The 20,351-nt window shown below is 44.7% G+C and overlaps 1 protein-coding gene across 2 annotated transcripts in view; it reads right to left on the bottom strand.

Moving 5' to 3' along the window:
* Positions 1–5,431: 5,431 nt before the first annotated feature.
* The window catches only part of LOC123755718 (protein PRRC1), a 99,960-nt gene continuing 85,040 nt past the window's right edge, over positions 5,432–20,351 (bottom strand). For both annotated transcript variants that reach the window (XM_069300040.1, XM_069300041.1), the window contains exons 8-9: positions 16,518–16,637; positions 5,432–9,225 (exon numbers count right to left, since the gene is read on the bottom strand). In XM_069300040.1, coding sequence (XP_069156141.1) covers positions 9,109–9,225; positions 16,518–16,637 — 237 coding nt within the window. In that variant the 3' untranslated portion in view covers positions 5,432–9,108. The remainder of the gene's footprint in view (positions 9,226–16,517; positions 16,638–20,351) is intronic.

The following is a 20,351-nucleotide window of genomic DNA, read 5'->3' as shown; positions in this document are numbered from 1 at the left end:
GTCCTAGTCTGCTGTCTGTTCTGTGTCGAAGCTGTAGCATCTTGGGTCGATTAGAACTGCATACGAACTGCAACTAACATTAAACATAGAAAAGACTTACTACATCTTATTTGGAAGCAAATCATCAAATGCAATTCAGCTACAGATAGACAACATTAACATCAGTAATAAAAATGATGGCAAGTTTCTTGGCCTATTCCTAGACAAGAGACTCAACTTCAGCACCCACATTTAACACATAACTAAGAAAATCTCTAAGACAGTTGGTATACTCTCTAAAATAAGATATTATGTTCCTAACTCTGCTCTCATCTCACTATATTATGCACTAATCTACCCCTATCTTAATTATGGTATCTGTGCATGGGGGTCTACCACTGCAAACCACCTTAAGCCCATTATCACCCAGCAAAAATCTGCTATCAGAATAATAACTAGCTCTGCTTTCAGACAACACTCAGCTCCCTTGTTTAAATCCCTAAACTTGCTAAATATTAACTCCCTTCACACATTCTCTTGTGTCAACTACATCTACAAAACCCTGTTTTTAAATGCAAACCATGCTCTGAAACTCTCCCTGGACAGATGTAATAGGACACATTATCACCACACCAGAAATAAATATCTCTTTGATATCCCCAGGGTCAAACTTAATCTGTGTAAACACTATGCAAATTAAGGGACCTAGTCTATGGAGCTCACTCCCTAGTGAATTGAAAAGCTGTCAAACTTTTGCCTTATTTAAAAGCAAAACCAAAACGTACCTAATTTCATCTTCTTAGTTTCCTACACTGAGCTTTAAATTTGCTCTGTACCTAGTGTTACCCAATCTCCCAATCTTTATGTACTTAACCCAAACAACTTTATCATTGTGTTCATTGCTGTCTTCTTTTATGTGTTAGGCATATGCTGTATTGTGCCTACAAATTTTTGTCAACTACCATTCAAGCTGTCATTGCAATCAATCTGAGCTACCTATGTGCTTTAATATACCTACAATTTTTCTTGTAGGTACAATCTCAATTTCTTTTTTTTCTTGCCTTGTAACTGTTATCATTTTTTTTTATAAATTTTGCAAGTATTTACCTACTTAAAATTTTCTTAGATTAAGGACCTGCCTGAAACGCTGCGCGTACTAGTGGCTTTACAAGATTGTAATTACCACATTATGTATCCTCACAATCCCAATGTGCATTCTTATATATGCATAAATAAATAAATAAATAAATAAATAAATAAATACGTCAAGTGCTACATTCTTGACTGGAAATTGTACTGTCCACTATTCGCAATTCGCTTGGTTATATTCGGTGACTACACCTCAGTTTCCTCCACTAGGAGAGGTGGATGGAAGAACACTAAGAGAGGTGGATGGAACAGGCTGCTTCTTGGGGTGTACTCACCTAATTGTGCTTGCAGGGTTTGAGCTTTGGCTCTTTGGTCCAGCCTCTCAACTGTCAATCGACTGGTATACAGATTCCTGAGCCTACCGCATGGGCTCTATCATATCTACATTTTAAACTATGTATGGAGTCAGCCTACACCACATCACTTCCTAGTGCATTCCATTTATTAACTACTCTGACACTGAAAAAATTCTTTCTAACGTCTCTGTGGTTCATCTGGGTACTAAGATTCCACCTGTGTCCCATTGTTCGTATCCCACCCGTCCTGAAGAGTTTGTCTTTGTCCACCCTGTCAATTTCCCTGAGAATTTTTTTTTAGGTGGTTATCATGTCTCCCCTTACTCTTCTGTTTTCCAGGGATGTGAGGTTCAGCTCCTTTAGCCTTTCCTCGTAGCTCATTCCTCTCAGTTCCGGGACGAGCCTGATGGCATACCGCTGAATCTTCTCTAACTTTGTCTTGTGTTTAACTAGGTATAGACTCCAGGCTAAAGCTGCATACTCCAGGATTGGTCTTACATAAGTGGTATACAGGGTTCTGAATGATTCCTTACACAAGTTTCTAAAGGCAGTTCTTGTGTTGGCCAGTCTAGCATATGCCGCTGATGATATTCTTTTGATGTGGGCCTCTGGGGACAGGTTCGGTGTGATATCAACCCCCAGATCTTTCTCTCTATTTGACTCTTGCAGGATTTCACCTCCCAGATGATACCTTGTGTTCAGCCTCCTGCTCCCTTCGCCTAATTTCATTACCTTACACTTTCCCGAGTTGAACTTTAGCAGCCATTTTCTAGACCATTCCTCCAGTTTGTCCAGGTCATCCTGTAGTCTCTGTCTATCTTCATCTGTCTTGATTCTTCTCATAATTTTTGCATCATCAGCAAACATTGAGAGAAACGGGTCTATACCCTCCGGAAGATCGTTTACATATATTAGAAACAGGATGGGGCCAAGTACTGAGCCCTTTGGGACTCCGCTGGTGACATCTCGCCACTCTGATGTCTTCCCCCTCACCGTTACTCGCTGTTTCCTGTTGCTTAAGTACTCCCTTATCCACTGGAGGGCTTTCCCTTTTACTCCTGCCTGTTGCTCCAACTCTTTTAACAGCCTTTCATAGGGTACTGTGTCAAAGGCTTTCTGGCAGTCCCAAAAAATGCAGTCGGCCCACCCTTCTCTTTTTTGCCTAATTTTTGTTGCCTGGCCATAGAATTCTATTAAACCTGTGAGGTACGATTTACCATCCCTGAACCCATGTTGGTGGTGCGTTACAAAGTTATTTCCCTCCAGATTCTCTACGAGCCTTTTCCTCATGATCTTCTCCATCACCTTGCATGGTCTACAAGTTAGGGAAACTGGCCTGTAGTTCAGTGCCTTTTGCCTGTCACCCGTCTTGTATATTGAGACTACGTTAGCTGTCTTCCAACTCTCTGGTAAGTCTCCTGTTTCCAGTGACCTGTTATACACCATAGAGAGTGGCACACCTAGTGCTTCTGCACCTTTCTTTAGTATCCATGGTGAGATTCTGTCAGGCCCAACAGCCTTTGTCACATCCAGCTGCAGCAGACAACTTTTGACCTCATCACTGGTGAGGTCAAATTCCTCCAAGGTTACCTCCTTGGTTTGCCTCCTCATTTAGTGCAGGGGCTTCTCCTTGTTCTATTGTGAAGACCTCCTGGAATCTTTTGTTGAGTTCTTCACACACCTCCTTGTCATTCTCTGTGTATCTGTTCTCCCCTTTTCTCAGTTCCATCACTTGTTCCTTCACTGCTGTTTTCCTCCTGATGTGGCAGTGGAGCAGCTTTGGTTGGGTCTTGGCTTTACTCGCAATGTCATTTTCAAACTGTCTCTCTGCTTCCCTCCTCACTCTGAGGTACTCATTTCTGGCCCTCTGGTATCTCTCCCTGCTCTCCGGTGTTCTGTTATTTCTGTAGTTTCTCCATCATCTTTTACTCAGTTGCTTTGCTACCTTGCTTTCCTGGTTGAACCATGGGCTTTTCTGTTGTTTTTCGTTTTTCTCCTTGTGGACGGGGATACTCCTGTCTGCAGCTTCCTGGCACTTCTGGGTGACAAAATCCATTATGTCCTGCACATTCTTGTCTCTAAGTTCTGTATATTAGGCAATCCTCCTCTGCAGGACCCGAGGCAGAGTCGTCCCCCCAAGCACCGACCCCACCAGACAAGGCCGGCGCAGTCGTAGAAGCTGGACAGGAGGAGGCCCACTGGTCAGACCCAGAGGCTTTGGCCGGGGGAGTAGACTCGAATGCCTCTGTCGCCACACCGAAAGGGGCATTCCCCGAGGCTACCCAAGTCTCAAGACCAACTAACCCTTGCCCCGACTCTGAAACTCTCAGACGGTTCGGGGCTGGAAGCAGGGGAGGGGGACCAGAACGAACAACAGGAGAGGGAAGGACGAGGTGTGGACTGAACCAGGGTCGAGGCGACCCCCACCCCCAAGTCCGGGTCCCTATAAGTAAAACGGGACAGCTGCAGGGCATCCGGGTGAGCAACCAACTGAGCGCATTGCAACAAACGAAACCTAGAATGAAACGCGTGTGCAGCCTGTACCCGAAGATCATCCGCAGATTGTGTAAATTGAGTCACCAGCGACAAAACTTGCAGGACTCGGAGTCGAAAGTGTCACCGACCCAACAGGCAGCGTGACGGAGGCAAAAACCGTAAGGGTCGCCCTGAGACAAGGGAACTGAACAACCTTCAAACTCGCATGAAGCGAGGGGAGACTCCAGGGCCGCATCCATCGAACCCACGCATTCTCTAGGGGATTCCCAGGGTCCTGAGTGTTTACTATAAGAGGACTCGCACTCAGGTAAACCCAGGCTGGGAACTGCTAACCGGGGCCTAGAACTACCGAACAAACTGTCTACAGCTGAACCCCAGCAACGTGTACGCTCACGGGGATCTAGCAGGGGCCACCACCAAGTATCAGGATGAAACCAAACACCAGTGGCAAGTAAGGGGCAGAACCCCCCACCAAGGCAAAAAGAAAAAGAAAAACAAAACCCTGTAAGAGGACAACATACCCCAAGGAACAGAGCCGGCTGCTGTGATTGGTGACGACAAGCTGCACAGCACCCTGCACCCCTTACCAGTGCAAAACTGCCTTCTACCCTAAGGTAAATTAGGGAGACAAAACACCCAAGTACTCAAAGGGGGGCTGAAAACCGAGCAGTTAAACGGACCTACAGAGGCAGATCCCAAGGAACATGTGGAAGGTAACCCCAAGCTCCAAGGGCAGTACTTACAGGGCACCTAGGGAAGGGAACCCTAGGCACATGCAGCCTGAGTACTGAAGAGTAACTCCTGGCTCTTGCACCCCTGGAGAACAGCCGCCAAACACAAGGTACAGCGCTGTAAAAGTCTGGAGCCAGAGCACACAACTGCTGCCTATAGCATCAGCCTCAAGAACTGGGGTGTGGATCGCCGGCATGGTAGGTCTGGGGCTCCGCCTTCTCCCTCCCAGGGAGGGGGGAGCTGCGCAGACGGCGCCGTGGCAACGGGTGACGTCACACTAGCTTGCTCGTTTTTGTTTAGGGAGTTCTATCCACTTGTTCAGCTTTTGGTAACAATATTTTCACCAGAATAGGGGTTTGTTTTGGGATGCTTACCTTTCTGGATGCCTGACCCGGTCGATAGCAGACATATAATGCTTCCAACCACACGGGGGCTTCTCTAGGCCATTGCTCCCCTTGCCTCTCTGAGGGCGCCAGGTTCTGGCCGTGGTCCCCGGTAGACCCAAAGAACTCCATACACATGACTAATGCCAAAGTCTGACATTAGCATATCAGCCTGGATTGCTCCGGGGAGCCGTAGGGGCTCCCCCAGAAAAGAAAATTATACAGAATACCAGAGAATAGTAGTTTGATTATGAAGGTTTAGATGAGAATATTGTTAAACAAATAGTAGGACTGCACTGTATAAAATATTTACTAGAACTTGTAAAAAAAATTAGAAAGATTAATAAAACCCATAATTGTTAAAATTTGTATGTAAAAAAATAAAAAACGAACAAAATAGTTATTTAATCATTTTATTCACACTACTGTATTAAAATAATTTTAATTTTTAAATTATGTAAATAGGTACTGTACTGTATAGGTACCTTTATTAAATAAATAATTATTCTTAGTGTAATGTGACATCCATTAACAATTGGAGTGTTGCTCTAAGAGTACAGTACCTGTTTTTACATATATAGCACAGTACTGTATTTAGTTCATAATTTATACTAATTGTTATAGTCACTTAAAATGGGTTAGTAATTTAATATTTATGTTAATTATTTATTAATTATACATATGCTAAAGCCTGTTTTTAACTAGATATTTAAAAACATTTTTAAATTTAATACGTTTTAACATCAATTTAAAACAAAGATGTACATTTTGAATATTGAACATTGGCCTTGATAACTTGCACCTTGTATCAAAACACTCATCACCACACCAGAGCAGTGTTGTGATCCATCAAACATAATAGGCAAAAAATTAAAATTTAACAAAAACTTTGGAAAAACACTACAAAAATGAAATGTGAATAAGTTTAAATGTGTATAGAACTGAAGAGGAACAAAGGTGTTGCCAGGAGAAGAATTAATTACAGTACAGTATTAGAAAAAGATGCCAAGCCAGTATGAGAATCATTTACAAAATATATGTGCCAATGAGCTTTAAAGACAGAAAGAAATTATTAATATTTTAATTTATGGGCAAGGCAGAGTTGGTAAAGGAAAGACAAGACATAAAACTCAAAATTACAAAAAAAAGAGTTATGTACAATGTGAATTTTAAGAGGGAATTTCGTATTTTCAATACAATTTAAACAATATTCTATTTGACAAAAAACTTTATTTTACAATGAAATATATTAAAACTAAAAAAATAGAGCCTGTGAAATATAATTATAGCATTTTTTAGACTAAAGAATACAGTACTGTAACAGGAAATACAAATAAACATTTCCATAGGCAATGCATATAAAAAATAAATAATTACTATACACACCTATTATGGGTTACACTTGGTATTTCATATTACTTGCTGGATATATATTTAGTGGTGCATGTAACCTAATAGTGAGGCTAACATCATGGCTTCCTTGCCAGTGTTGGCAGGTGAGCCAACAACACTGGAGTGTCAACAGTGCTGCTTCACACACAACTTCTAATTGATGAACAAATTGTAATGATCAAATTTAGGATATATTAAAAAAAAAAAGGAAAAAATCCACAAACAGTACTGTATTCTTCTGTACTTAGAAAAAATAGTATGTAGAGAAAAGATGAATAATTAACTGCCTAATATATCCAGTATATTGAAATCTGTATACAAAAAAAGTATATTTATATATATCTACATAAATTAATCTTTTTAAGAGCTAATATTTTGTATGATGAGTGAAGCACAAGTTACTCAACAGTGTGTGTATTCTCTGGATATGAGAATACACGTGTCTTCTCTGTTATCTTCATATATCAGTTACATCATATTTCTTTAAAAGACTGAGGAATTAGCAATACAAATAACTTAAACAACTGCTGACACCCACTGATTTTTTTTTTGTTATACTGCCAATAACCAATAATACTTGAAACATTTATTATGTGCAGCCCATCACCAATGCATGGAAGTGGGAAACAGGTTACTGATAATGTGTGTGTGTATATGTGTGTGTGTGTGTGTGTCTGTATATAATCCATACATTCTTATCTGCTTGCACTGTAACAGTTCTCTAATTAAAAGAAATATTGCAAGGCTCAAGGCATCATTACTGTACAACTAAATAAAATGGTGAAAAATTATTTTAAAGTCAATTCATTTTTTGTTTGTCTATGAGTCCTAACATGCAAGAATTTTTTCTTATTCATCAGCTATAAATTTATATACCGGGTAATTCTTAACAAAACATCTAAATAACTTGTACAAAATTCTAATTATCTATATCTTATAATTATAAGAATCTGCTATTTAATAGCATAAACCATGTATAAAGTTAATAAATTAATGAGATTACAAGCTTTGTCATTAAAATCAAGAGCTACACAAACATCATCCTTAATTAAATAGTGTTGTCACCTGCACACTGAAGTCAGATGAAAGTTAAGAGTAATTATATAAAAAATAAAAATACAATATTCAAGAGTTCATAATATTGTTTGGGGTGCAGATACAAGAGCAGAAAGACAAGATAAGCAATGCCAAAGAAGTCAGATTCACCAAGGATTATCAAGGGTCATAGAAGTGAAAGGAACAGTGAAAAAGCAACAATTTCTGATCCTGAAAATAAGGACATTTTACAAGGAGGTGAGTGACTTAGCAGAACAATGCAGTTCTGACAACAAGGTGTAGATCTTGGCTCCATTAAGAGCTCAGTTAATTTTGTATGACTAATACAGAACCTAGTCAGAGGAATTTCCCACTTCTAATTTCAATGACAGTAGGAAAAAAGCCATAGGAAGTATTCATATTTGATTTTGTACATTTGATATGCATGACAGCTAACCATCTACTGTATTTCGTTAAAGATTGTAGATCGTGTTACGAATGATTGGGTGGAAAATCCATCTAAGGAATTTGCTTCCAGGAGATGCAACAGGTATGATTACATTAGCAACAGCATCTGCTACATTACTGGAGGGAGCACTAAGGAGAGCTGGAACCCCAAGTAAGGTAATTATCAGGAGAAAGCATAAAGACAATACAACTACTGTATAGCACTTGGAAGGAATGAGAAAAAGGATTTGGGAAAGGAGAGGGGGGACAGAATGGTGCCCAACCACTTGTATGTTTTGGACAAGACTAAATAAGATAAAATGCATTCAGTACACAGGTATTGTAATGGACAAGACACACTCAAGATAGGAGGGTGTCGAACATCAACCCCAAGAGTTTTGCTCTATCGTTATATATACAAGCAGGAAAATTTCATATTAATTAACCTTTGCCAAAATTCAAGGCATCATTAATGGCTGCCTCAATGTTTGTTTCATATGCTAAGTAATCAAATACTGAATTTGCCTTTACTCATTTAGTAAATTAGAGCAAAATTAAAGCATTCATTACAGCATTAATTAATTGCCAAGAGAAAGTGCAAAGCCAGTACTGTATGACTATCTGTACAGTACTGTATATAGCTCATTACACCATTAAGTGCACAAATGTCTTAAACACAGTAAAATAAACATGCATTTAAATATAAACTCACCCTCCAGGACGAGATGCAACATTTTTTTAGTATCATGTAAACACAGTAAAACATGTCAAGAAAAAGCAACTTCTATATTCTGACCAGGTAAGCAGGTGACAAAACACTACAGTATTTGCAAACTTGAATTACCGTAATTAAAAATAAACAAAATTACTTAGAATTTATTTAAAGGTATAACAATGAAAAAATACCTGTATACAGAAACTATCAACACGATCAACAATGAAAACGCTTTATTGTATATCAAAATAAGCATTCAAGACTTCCTACAAAATATAAAAAGTTAATGGTATTTTAAATTTGAATGCACTATCAAGACAAACTTCCCTCAAACACAACATGGTAATATTTAAACTATCTATAAAACACCAAAGTGAAATTTACTATTCTGTTTAATAAAATATTTAAGGCAATATTCTGTTATCATTAGAGAGTTCTTTTGATTCCTTTAGTTTCTTGGCACCAAATAAATATGAGACCACTATTAAAGAGAATGCGGAAGTCTTGATTTGTAGAGGCCAGCAAGAGAGCGTGCTGCAAGAACTATCATCTCTCGTCTTGATACACCTGTCAGAGTCTCCTGCCACATTGTATGATGCACCTATTGTCAAGTTGAAACCATGTCATTAACAATTCAAAATTTAAGAAAATACAAATATACAGTTGTAACCCTGTTTGTGTAATAGAATTTTAAATAAAATAAAGTGAGATATATATATACACATCTTGAGATCTATCTTGAGATGATTTCGGGGCTTTAGTGTCCCCGTGGCCCGGTCCTCGACCAGGCCTCCACCCCCAGGAAGCAGCCCGTGACTTCTGACTAACTCCCAGGTACCTATTTTACTGCTAGGTAACAGGGGCATAGGGAGAAAGAAATGCTGCCCATTGTTTCTCGCTAGCGCCCGGGATCGAACCTGGGACCACAGGATCACAAGCCCAGCGTGCTGTCCGCTCAGCCGACCGGCTCCCCTGGCTCCCTGGCACATACAAAAAGAATAAGGGTGGTAAGAGAAGAAAATATCAGTGTTCAGTGAGGATCCACTAGGTCTTCTTTGAGTACTCTTTATTTTTGTCTCCGAGGCTATGGGTTCCTACAATTGCACCAGAGGTGTAACCCCTTTTAGGTTAAAACAAAAAATATACAGGTATAGCATTAAAACCACCTCAAACTCTAGGCCAATCCTCTGGCTATATATTACTTGTTGAAGAGGGGCACACAAAATGCCAACAATGATGTAGAGAAATAAAAGATGAGAGAAGACATTTATAGACAAGATTTTGATTTTAGGGCAAAGCATTACAAATTATGGCTCCCTTATAGACATTACATCATATTACTGCAGTAGGTGCGATTTACTGATTTTGTGCGCTCACGGGTAACTTTTCCAACTTTAGGCTTTGCTGTGGGGAGTCTCGCCAGGCTTTTGGACAATATATGCATATACACCTGCAGGGAATTTAATTGCGAACACAATGATACCAAAACGAACAACGTAGCACAAGAATTAAGGTGAGAAAACTGAAACGAGTATACACATTTAGGCATCGCCGCACGTTCGCCCGCACCATTAGCCCCATGACGTCAGAGTCTGCGGTGCTCACATGGCGCACGTGATAGTGTTAATATTCCTGGCCCTAGTCGGGCGTGTCTTGCTTTGGGTCACAGGGTGCAGCCAGTTGTCTCAAATTTTGAGCGGAGGCACGAGTGGTGGCCGTTTCCTGGGTAAGTCCCTCTGTAACTTTTCCCGTGGTTAGGTAGCTCCAGGGAGCCGGAGGGGCTCTCCACAGAAAACCAGTGTTGAATGTAATGAAACACCATTTTCTGGGCAAGTCCCAGAGGCTCCTCGGCAACCCTCCCTCCCTCTGGTCGGAAGTATTCACATATTTTAATATTCAGCCTCTGAACTGGGGTTGGAGGGCTAGTGTGGGGGTCTGGGGCTCCACATCCTTTCTCCCGGGGAGGGGGGAAGCTGCGCAGACAGTGGCACGGCGGCAGTTGTGACGTCATGCTTGTTTGCCTGTTTTCGGATTGGGGAGTTCTGCTTGATAGTATGGTTTACGGGTAGCATTTTAAACCACGTGGTGTTTGTTTTGGGTCGCCTACCTTTCTGGGTGCCTAACCCAGTCAAACTCCCCAATCAAAAAACAAGCAAACATGCATGACGTCACCACAGCCGCCGCGCTGCTCTTCAGGGAAGGGGAAACCCCAGACCTCCCATGCCAGCCACCAAATCCCAGTTCAGAGGCTGAATATCATAAACGCGAATACCTCCAACCAGAGGGAGGGAGGGAGGAAGGGTTGCCGAGAAGCCTCCGGGTTTCACCCGGAAAATGTTGTTTCATTACATCCAAAACTGGTTTTCTGTGGAGAGCCCATTTGGCTCCCCAGAGCTACCTAACCAAAGATAAAGTAAAAGAAGGGACTAACATGAAAGCAGCCGCCACTCGCTTCTCAACTCAAAATTCGAGACAACTGGCTGCAATCTGCAACCCAAGGCTACACAAGCCAGAGATGGGCCAGGAATATTAACAAGGCACCGTGCGGTCAGGAACCTGTTCGACCTCCAAAAACCACATACCTGAATGTCAGCTCAAAAATGGCAGCCAAAGCCGTGTACTTACGAACGACGTGGGCACGGGAATAGACAGCAGGCTGCCTGGACCTAATAATCCTGCGGACAACTTGGGTGACCCGTGCCCTGGAACAGGGAAGAAGGGAAACTCGTATCAAACCAAAGTGTGTCCCTGGCCACGGAGGCCGTGGTGTGCAAGTAACGGCGAAGAGCCACAGCTGGACACAAAACATGATGCACCCACAGCTGAACCAACCAAGCATTAACAACCCAAGGACCCCTCTGGAAAGCAGCAGGCTCAATCTTTGCCAGAAAAGAAGGAGATGGCTGCAAATGAACAAAATGACCACACGACCGAAAAAGCAGAAACCCCTGCGCCGGAGGAGGAAGATCTCCAACCTAACCCATAGAGGCCAATGCCAGCAAGAAAAGAGCCTTAGAAAAACAGTCCAGAACCGAAGGGGCCAACACAAGAGGAGAGAGAAAAAGAGAGCACCCGGTCCAACAACCAGGAAGGCTCAGGTGGTGCATGAGCAGGCCGGAGGTGAAACAACACACAAGACAGCTTGCGAAACAGAGCAGAAGTAACATCTACCCCGAATGCAAGCTGGAGTGGCTCCACCAGCGTCTCACAATACAATGCAACAGTATTTGGCCTAAGATGACAAGTACTGAAACAACCAAGAGAGAAAGGACAAAACAACCCGATCAGAAATTGATGACAACCTATGAAGAGTTAAGTAGTGCCGAAAGGACTGCCAGGAAACATCATACTGCTGCCGAGATGAAACTCACAGGTGAGACACCAACAACGGAGCCACCCCATTGCCATGCAAGTGGTGATAAACTCGCGTCAAAAAGACCAGACTTGAAGATCGGAGTAGAAAATCGAACCAGCCACGTACCGGACTGGACCGATTCTGCCGAAAGAGGCAGAGCCGCGGGAAGACCCTTGGATTCGAACACAGGAGCAAGCAGCGCTTGAAACCAAGGCTGGGCCGGCCACCAAGAGGACAACTTTTCCCTGGTAGGTCTCAAAGCGAGCCAGGACCTTGAGCAACAACCAAACCAGGGGGGAAGAGGTACAGGTAACCCTACCTCGACCAGTCCAGTCGAAAGGCATCGACCCCGACGGCCGCGTAGTCGAGGAAGGGCGATGCATATATTGGAAGATGCCTTGACCAAGCCGACATGATTTGGTGCACCTCCAGGCACCCGAACATCCAGTTGAGCCAACGGAACGAGTCGGTGTCAACCGTTCATTCTGTGGACAGGGGAATGAACCAGGACAGGCTGTCCGCCAGGATGTTGGAAACCCCCTGAATATGAAGTAAGTGCCAGGAGAGCCAACCCTCAAGAACTCAGCAGACGAGTCACCCAAAGCGACTAGCCTCAAAGAGCCAAAGACCACATCGAACCACTGGGAAACAGACTGAATGGAGCCAGTTTCTCTTTCCACGAGTGACATAAACCCTCCGAGCAAAAACCACATCGCCGTGAACTCCCGCACCATGCTGTGAGGCCGATGGAAGGATGGACTCAACTGCCTCTGGCCAGACTGGTGAGCACTGGTCACAAAACTTCAGCTGAGAGACAATGCATCCGTGAGCACACCGAGTAAGGGTTCGGGTAGGCGCTAGAGCACTGAACCCCAAAGAACCTGAAGACGAAGCCAGCGACGCAGCAGCCGACACAAGGCCCCCAGAGTCTGAACCTAGCAATCGGAAGAGCAGCGGAAAGAGCGGAAAGACAATCCCGAAGGAACCAGAACAACTGTCCAAGCCAGATCCAACCTGTTGGGTAGACCAGCACAGCAAAGATCAGACTCCAGTACAGCTGCTTGAACAACCGACGAGTGACCCGTGTGCCCCCCGAAAACAGCCGAAGACGGGACTGCAGCTGCAACAACGCCGCTGGAGGGAGAGACAAGAAAGCGGTCCGAGAGTCCCACACAAGATCCAGTCAAGTCCGAACCTGAGAGGGAACCAGATGGGACTTCCTCCAATTCACCAAGAACCCAAACCTGACGAGCTGGAAAAGAACCAAATCCCTGGCAAGCAGACACGCAGACTGGTTGGAAGCCCAGACCAGCCAGTCTTCAAGGTAAGCCAGAACCCGAACCCCTAACAGACGCAAACGGGTCACTACAACTCGGGTAAGGCATGTAAAAATGCGAGGTGCCAGATTCAAACTGAATGGAAGGCAATGAAACCGGAAACCTTGCCACCCCATGACAAAACCGAGCCAGTCTCTGAACCCCAGAGGAATTGGGACATGCCAATATGCATCCCGGAGGTCCAGGGACACCATCCAAGAGCCCCGCTCCAAATGCAGTCGGACTTGGGACAGAGTCGTCATCCGAAAGGAGGGGCAAAAGACCCAAGGGACAAGTCCAGAATGAACTGCAGATCCGCACAGTCCCGTGTTTTGGAACTGGAAACAGGCGGGAAACCCACCTGAGGGATGCCGTCGTTTCGACCACACCCAAGCGTACCCACTCCAGGATGACCCGACAGAGCGCAGGGGAAGAGGCCTGCCCTGCCAGCTCCGAACCACCTGAAGGAGGAGCAACCCAACGCTACCGCAGGGCCAGAGGAAAGACCCGAAACGCCCACGAATCATGGGACAAGGCAAAAGCAAACAGCGCAAGCCTCCCCCCAATCGCCCCCGTCAACAGGGCAAACTGTGAAAGGGCCGATGCCCCTTATGAGAGCCTGACCGACGCTCAGGGAAAAGAAGTGCAAGACCGAAGCTAAATACCCACGGGCACACAAATCCTCAGAGAACAGAGACACCAAAAGGGAGATAACCTGCACGTGAAGCTGCATTGGAGTGCTCCAATTTCACCCCCCTCCACCCCAGTAAACCTGAACGACCATAGTCAACTCCCGCCAATCAAACATGCGGGTTCGACAGAACGCATGTAACGCCCCCAACGAAAAGAAAGGGCAGTCTGCCAGTCAGGAAGACTCTGGCACCTCATAACCCACCCAGTAAGGAAAAGAGCAGCCAAACTCAAAAAGAAGGATCCATTATCGAGGTGTAATCCGGGCCTTGTAGGAGGTAAGCCGCAAGGGCCTCCCACACCTCCCGAGGTGGGATTCGGGAAGCCGAAAACCTTCGGAAGGAGGGAACCAAGGAGCGCAAGGGAAACTGGAACCAAACCCGGGGAGGAGCCAATCCCATATCAAACTCATACAGGGAGTGGGGGATAGGAAAACCCCTCCCCCTGTAACAAGAAGCCCCACGCTGAGGGTACCAACACTCAAGCAGGGTCAAACAGGGCCCAAGCCCCCCCAAGTCAAATCCTCCCCAGCCCCGGGATCCTCCACGTCAGGACACGGGGGCAGAGCTGTCTTCCAAACCCTCTGCCTCTGGAGAAAAGGTAGAGTCCACCAGAAAATCAGAGAAGTAGTGGGTCCGCTGGCATGAGCCGAAAGCCCTGGCAGGAGGAACATGCACTAATGCCTCTGCCACCGATCCAGAAGGGGCATTCCCTGCAGCAGCCCGAGTGTCACCACCAAGAAAGCCCTGCCCCGACTCAGAAACCCTCAGACGTTTGGGAGTCTGGAGCAGAAAGGGGGGGGGGGGGTGAAAGTGAGCAGGATGAACTACAGCAGGGAAAAGACAAGGGGGCATGGACGAAACCAAAGTCGAGGCGACTAATGCCCCCTTGTCCGGGTCCCTGTAGCTCAAGCGATGCAGTCATGGGGCATCCAGAAAGGCAACCAGCCTAGCGAGTTACAGCAACCTAAACTTCGCAGGCAATGCGGAAGCTGCCTGCACCCGAACATTAATAGCAGTGGATTGGGTGAACTGGAGTACAAGCAAGGAACACCACTTGCAGGACTCCGGGTCAAAGGTGTCATTGGCCCAACAGGCAGCATGGAGGAGGCAAAAGCGATGTGTCTCTCCCCGAGACAAGGAGACAGAGCAACCTTCAAACTCGCATGAAGAGAGATGGGACTCGGAGGATGCAGCCATCAGACCAATGAGCCCCAGTGGGGGTTTCCAGGGCCCTTAGGTTGACTGCTTAAGGGAAGCAAACACCCCTGTGACATGTGCAATCACTGGGACCTAGTGAAGGGCCACCACAATAATACAAGTGGTCCTACAGCCACACCAAGCAGATCCCACCAGGCTAAACAAAAGAAAAGAAACACCCCGCAAAAGCACAACGTCTCCAGGAGCAGGAGAAACAGAACCGGCCGCTATGCATATTATAAAACAGCTGCATAGTACCATGTGCCCCAGCCAGCGACGATATTGTTGTCTACCCTAGGCCAAACGGGGGTAGGAAAACCCCCCAGCTGACCCCAAGGGTGGGGTCATCTGGGGTTTTCACCAAGCAGCAAAAGAACCCTGCGGAGGTAGTTATCTTGAGATGATTTCAGGGCTTAGCGTCCCCATGACCTGGTCCTCGACTAGGCCTCCTTTTTGTTACATATCCCCAGGAAGCAGCCCGTAGCAGCTGTCTAACTCCCAGGTTACTATTTACTGCAAGGTGAACATGAACATCAGGGTGAAATGAAACGCAGCCCATCTGTTTCTGCCTCCATTGAGGATCGAACCGGGAACCTTAGGATTACGAATTCAAAGCGCTGTCCACTCAGCTGTCAGGCCCCTATTAGGTGGTCCCCTAACAGTTTGTTGAAGGTAACACCAAACTGCAAGGGCAGTACAGTACTTCTGAAATTACACCTGGCTCACACACCACACTACTACTACTACTTGGAGAGTGGAGCTGTGCAGATAGCGGCACGGCAGCTGTGGTGAAGTCATGCTTGTTTTCTGATTGGGGAGTTCTGCCTGCTCATTCGGCTTTCGGTTTGCAATTTTTAACCAGCTGTAATTTGTTTTGGGATTCCTACCTTTCTGTGTGCCTGACCTGGTAGATGGCAGACATAGACTGCTTCCAACTACATGGGGGGTGTCTACAGGCCATTGCTCCTTGTGCCTCTCCAAGGGGGCCAGGTACTGGCTCGTGGACCTCAGTAGGCTAAGAACTCTATCAACTGACTGTTGCCACAGTCTAATATATACACATCAGCCTGGTATAGCTCTGGGAGGTTCAAGGGGCTCTCCACACAAATGAGCGCTTCAAGTTTGAAATCAGAAAAAGAGGCACTCATACTGAACAGAGGTCTCAGGAAAAATAATTTAAATAAAAATAAAATAAACCATGACGTATACATACAGGGTTACTAAATAATGTCATGTAGTGAGAAAATGCACCGTTAGGAAAAGAGAAAAACATGCAATAAACACTTTTCTACATACGACCAAAAAAAGTGTAACAGTTTCATCAGTAACATACCTGAAGATTTTGGCTAGCAATTTGACCGATGGTAGTTGAAAAGCCAGAATTTTTTAATGCATAATCCCTGGGAGTAGAATCCCGGGCCTGGGTTACAAAGTCTGGCGGGACAGGAGTTACCTGTAAGTATCAGTAAGTAGCAATATTTTAGTTCATTGAAAACCAAGAGAGTAGAGAATGTTCAATAACATAAATTATATTTTTCATTTACATACTTGCCTTTTTCACTCCACTTCAACAGTACTTCATGAATCTCTTTCTTCAAAATATTTGATCACCCTGTAATCTTACTGCCTTATTACTAACTTTATACAAGTTCAACATTTGCTTTTGAGCAATGCCATGCAAAGTTAATCTTATCCAAATAAACTTTCAAAGCCCTGCCAAATCCTCACTTGGCACCACATTGACTGTCAATTGAGGCTTCCATCTTTTTATTCACCAACAGGTAGCAGCACCAATGTTTGTCCAGGCTCTCAAATCCAGACCACATTTCATTCATCCTAAATTAAACAAAATCTATTAGCACGAGAAAATAGGAGATTTCATTCACCTGGGCTCTAGGAAATGTTTATTTCCACGGGAGTGTGGATGACAATTTAAAATAGAAGATATTGTACTTGGCAGTACCAAGAGCAATCATATTATTATGCTTGGAGAAGTGCTCTAACATTAACTCAAAACCATATTTTTTTGCATCGGCATATGATTGGTCCCTAAAGTAAGCATTAGAAACAAATACCCCAAAGCCATAGAAACTAAAAAACTAAAAACGAGGATGGTAATTACCCATGATGCCAAAGTAGAGTGAAGAATGTTTGCAAGGAATAGAAGGAGGCCAAGGAACGAAGGCACCAGAACCACCACCGCCTGAGATGTAGTTCACGACATAATGAGTATACCTAACACCATATGCTGGAAGTGAGGGCTGGGAACTTTTGGTATATACTATTCAAAAATGTAATGGACCACTGGATTCTTCTTGCTGGGATCTCTGAGCAAGACACTGCTGCAAAGAATACCTTATGGATGGCAAACAATCAAACCTTGTGACCTGGAATAATCACTGGGCTAATTAAGCTTCATCGCTCAAAGCAACTGAGACACTTAAGACAAGGGATTAACAGTCAGTCAGTCAGTCTGATTACACATGCTGGAGGGCAGCTAGATATGAATCCAGGAAAACAAACTAAGAATGCACCCTGCTGAAACAAATTAGTCTCCTATTCAAAAACGAAGAACAGGTCACAATAGTTTCTCCATAAGAAAGAAAGACTTTCAAGTTCAGAAAAAAAGGCCCAAAATCTCACTGATGAAAGAAAAACAAAAACCTTATGAAATGGCTCCAGGAGCACTGACCTATACAAACCTATTGACAGTAGTGTAAGCCTAATTTCCTTGAACAACAAAAAGATGACCATAATGTAAGTGATAAAGAGGTTGTTGTGTGAAAAGTTAGATGGCACTACAAGACAAGAATTGCAAGGCAATTTTGTACTGTCAATGAGAGCACTTGTGAAGATGCTTGGTTTAGATCTCTGATACCTCACATCCTCACAAAGACAGGAATAGATCAAGCCTTAAACTACAGACTAAAATCAGCATAAGAGTCTGGAATGGATCATATTCCCTGGCAACGGTAGGTCAAAATCCTGTATGCCCATAAAGAACAAGGAAGAAATAGAACCACCAGCCTCAAACTAGTATCAAAACAAGAGAAGACCATAAGTCAATCTACAGCTTGAGAAGGACAGAAATCCAGGCACTTGGCTGACAAACCTGGAGGCAAAGCACTCAAACCTGAAGCATTCAAGTAGAAACCTTGAGCTGTGCCATTCCTATCCCACGAATTAAATGCACAGGGTCGATGTGATATGATGTGGAACGCCCTAAAAAAAAAAAATAAACAAAAAAAAATGAACTAACACCGTAGGGGCCGACACTAACACAAGAAGCTCTGAGCACAATGACTGCTTCATGAGCAATTTTCCTAAATGAGAGATCAAACATGGGTGGACACCCAAACATGAAAGAGTAGTAGATATGAGAATAGCCCAAAATTCTGGACAGAAACTGGGCATGCTGCACCATGCAAAATTTTGTCAATCATCAGAGTGCTGTGTCATGACACCAAAACACTGTTTACGAAAGAAGTTTGAAAAGCAACTTGGAAGAAGGTACCAAGCCCACTGCCCCTAACTGCATTTCTAAAGAGAAGCCAGGTTGCCAAGACACGGGTGCTTTCTTGTTATTAATATAACTCTGTTTATTCAGTAGACAAGAAAAAGCTGGAGAATTCTGTGACTAATTTGCTTAATTCAGTCAAAATACACAGGGTGAGAACATGGAGAGAGACCCTAGTGAACAATTATAACCATCACTATGATGTCTGGTAAGAACAATGACTAAAAACAACAGTGAATCAAGTGATATAAAGTCAAAAGTGTGAATATATAGTTCTTCATTACCAGCACTGCTAAAAGCCCAGGTTGAAGAACATACAATTTATCACATAATCCCTCATGTCTCTCACTATGGCTTTACCAACTCCCTGGTCTTTCCCATAAGTCTACAAATAAAGAATCTACAAAAAAACTTACTCTGATTTTGATATTTCTCAACATATTTTGTTTTTATAAGTTAAATCTATGACTTTAGGATATGCAGCAGACCTAAAAAACCAGCGTTGAATGTAATGAAACCCATTTTCTGGGTGAGACCCGGAGGTTCCCCGGAGCTTTACCAGGCTGATATGCTAATGTCAGACTTTGGCATCAGTCATGTGTATGGAGTTCTAGGGCCTACCGGGGACCACGGCCAGAACCTGGCCCCCTCAGAGAGGCAAGGGGAGCAATGGCCTCTGGAAACCCCCGTGTGGTTGGAAGCATTCTATGTCTGCCATCGACCAGGTCAAGCATCCAGAAAGGTAAGCGTTCCAAAAAAAACCCCTATTCTGGTGATAATTGCTACCTAAAGCTGAACTAGAGGACAGAACTCCTCAACAGAAAACAAGCAAACTAGTATGACGTCACACGTCACCGCGCCGCTGTCTACGCAGCTCCCACCCCCTCCCCGGGAGGGGGAAGGGGGAGCCCCAGACCTCCCACGCCGGCTATCCACCCATCAGTTCTGAGGCTGGATGTCAAAACACGCGAAAAACCGCCGACCGGAGGGAGGGAGGGTTGCCGGGGAGCTTCCGGGTTTCACCCAGAAAATGGTGTTTCGTTGCATTCAACGATGGTTTTCTGGGAGGAGCCCCGTCGGGTCCCCGGAGCTAACTACCCACAGAGGAAGGTCAAAGAGACGGAACCGGGAGGCGGACACCACGCACCCCCCACAGAAGCGAGACAACTGGCAGCAAACGCCAACCCAATGTGCCACAGCCCCGAAAAGGCCCGGGAACAACACGAGAATGAGCAGCAAGGCCCCCGTATGAACACCAAAGATCCATGCCCGAAAGACTGCTAGGACACGTCGCCCAGACGGCAGCGAGAGCAGCGAAGCCACGAACGCCACAGGCATGAGGGAAGAACATAGGCCGCTGAGCCGCAAGAACACGGCTGACAACCCAGGACACCATCACCCGCGAACCGGGAAGAACAGAACCGGATCAACGCAAAACGCACTCCGGACACAGACACCATGGCATGCAAACAACAGCGGAGGGCCGCCACAGAACACAGAACACGACACCCCCCCCCCCGGCCCGACCAACGAAGCACCAACAAACCATGGACCCCTCCAGAACGCAGCAGCCCCACCCCGCACCAGAAAAGATGGAGACTGCTGCCACCGAACAACCAAAACGCTAAAACCGAAGGAGCAAGAAAACTC

The sequence above is a fragment of the Procambarus clarkii genome, chromosome 43 (genome assembly GCF_040958095.1).
Source record: "Procambarus clarkii isolate CNS0578487 chromosome 43, FALCON_Pclarkii_2.0, whole genome shotgun sequence".
Lineage (NCBI taxonomy): Eukaryota > Metazoa > Arthropoda > Malacostraca > Decapoda > Cambaridae > Procambarus > Procambarus clarkii.
This window is presented reverse-complemented; position numbering and strand designations above follow the sequence as displayed.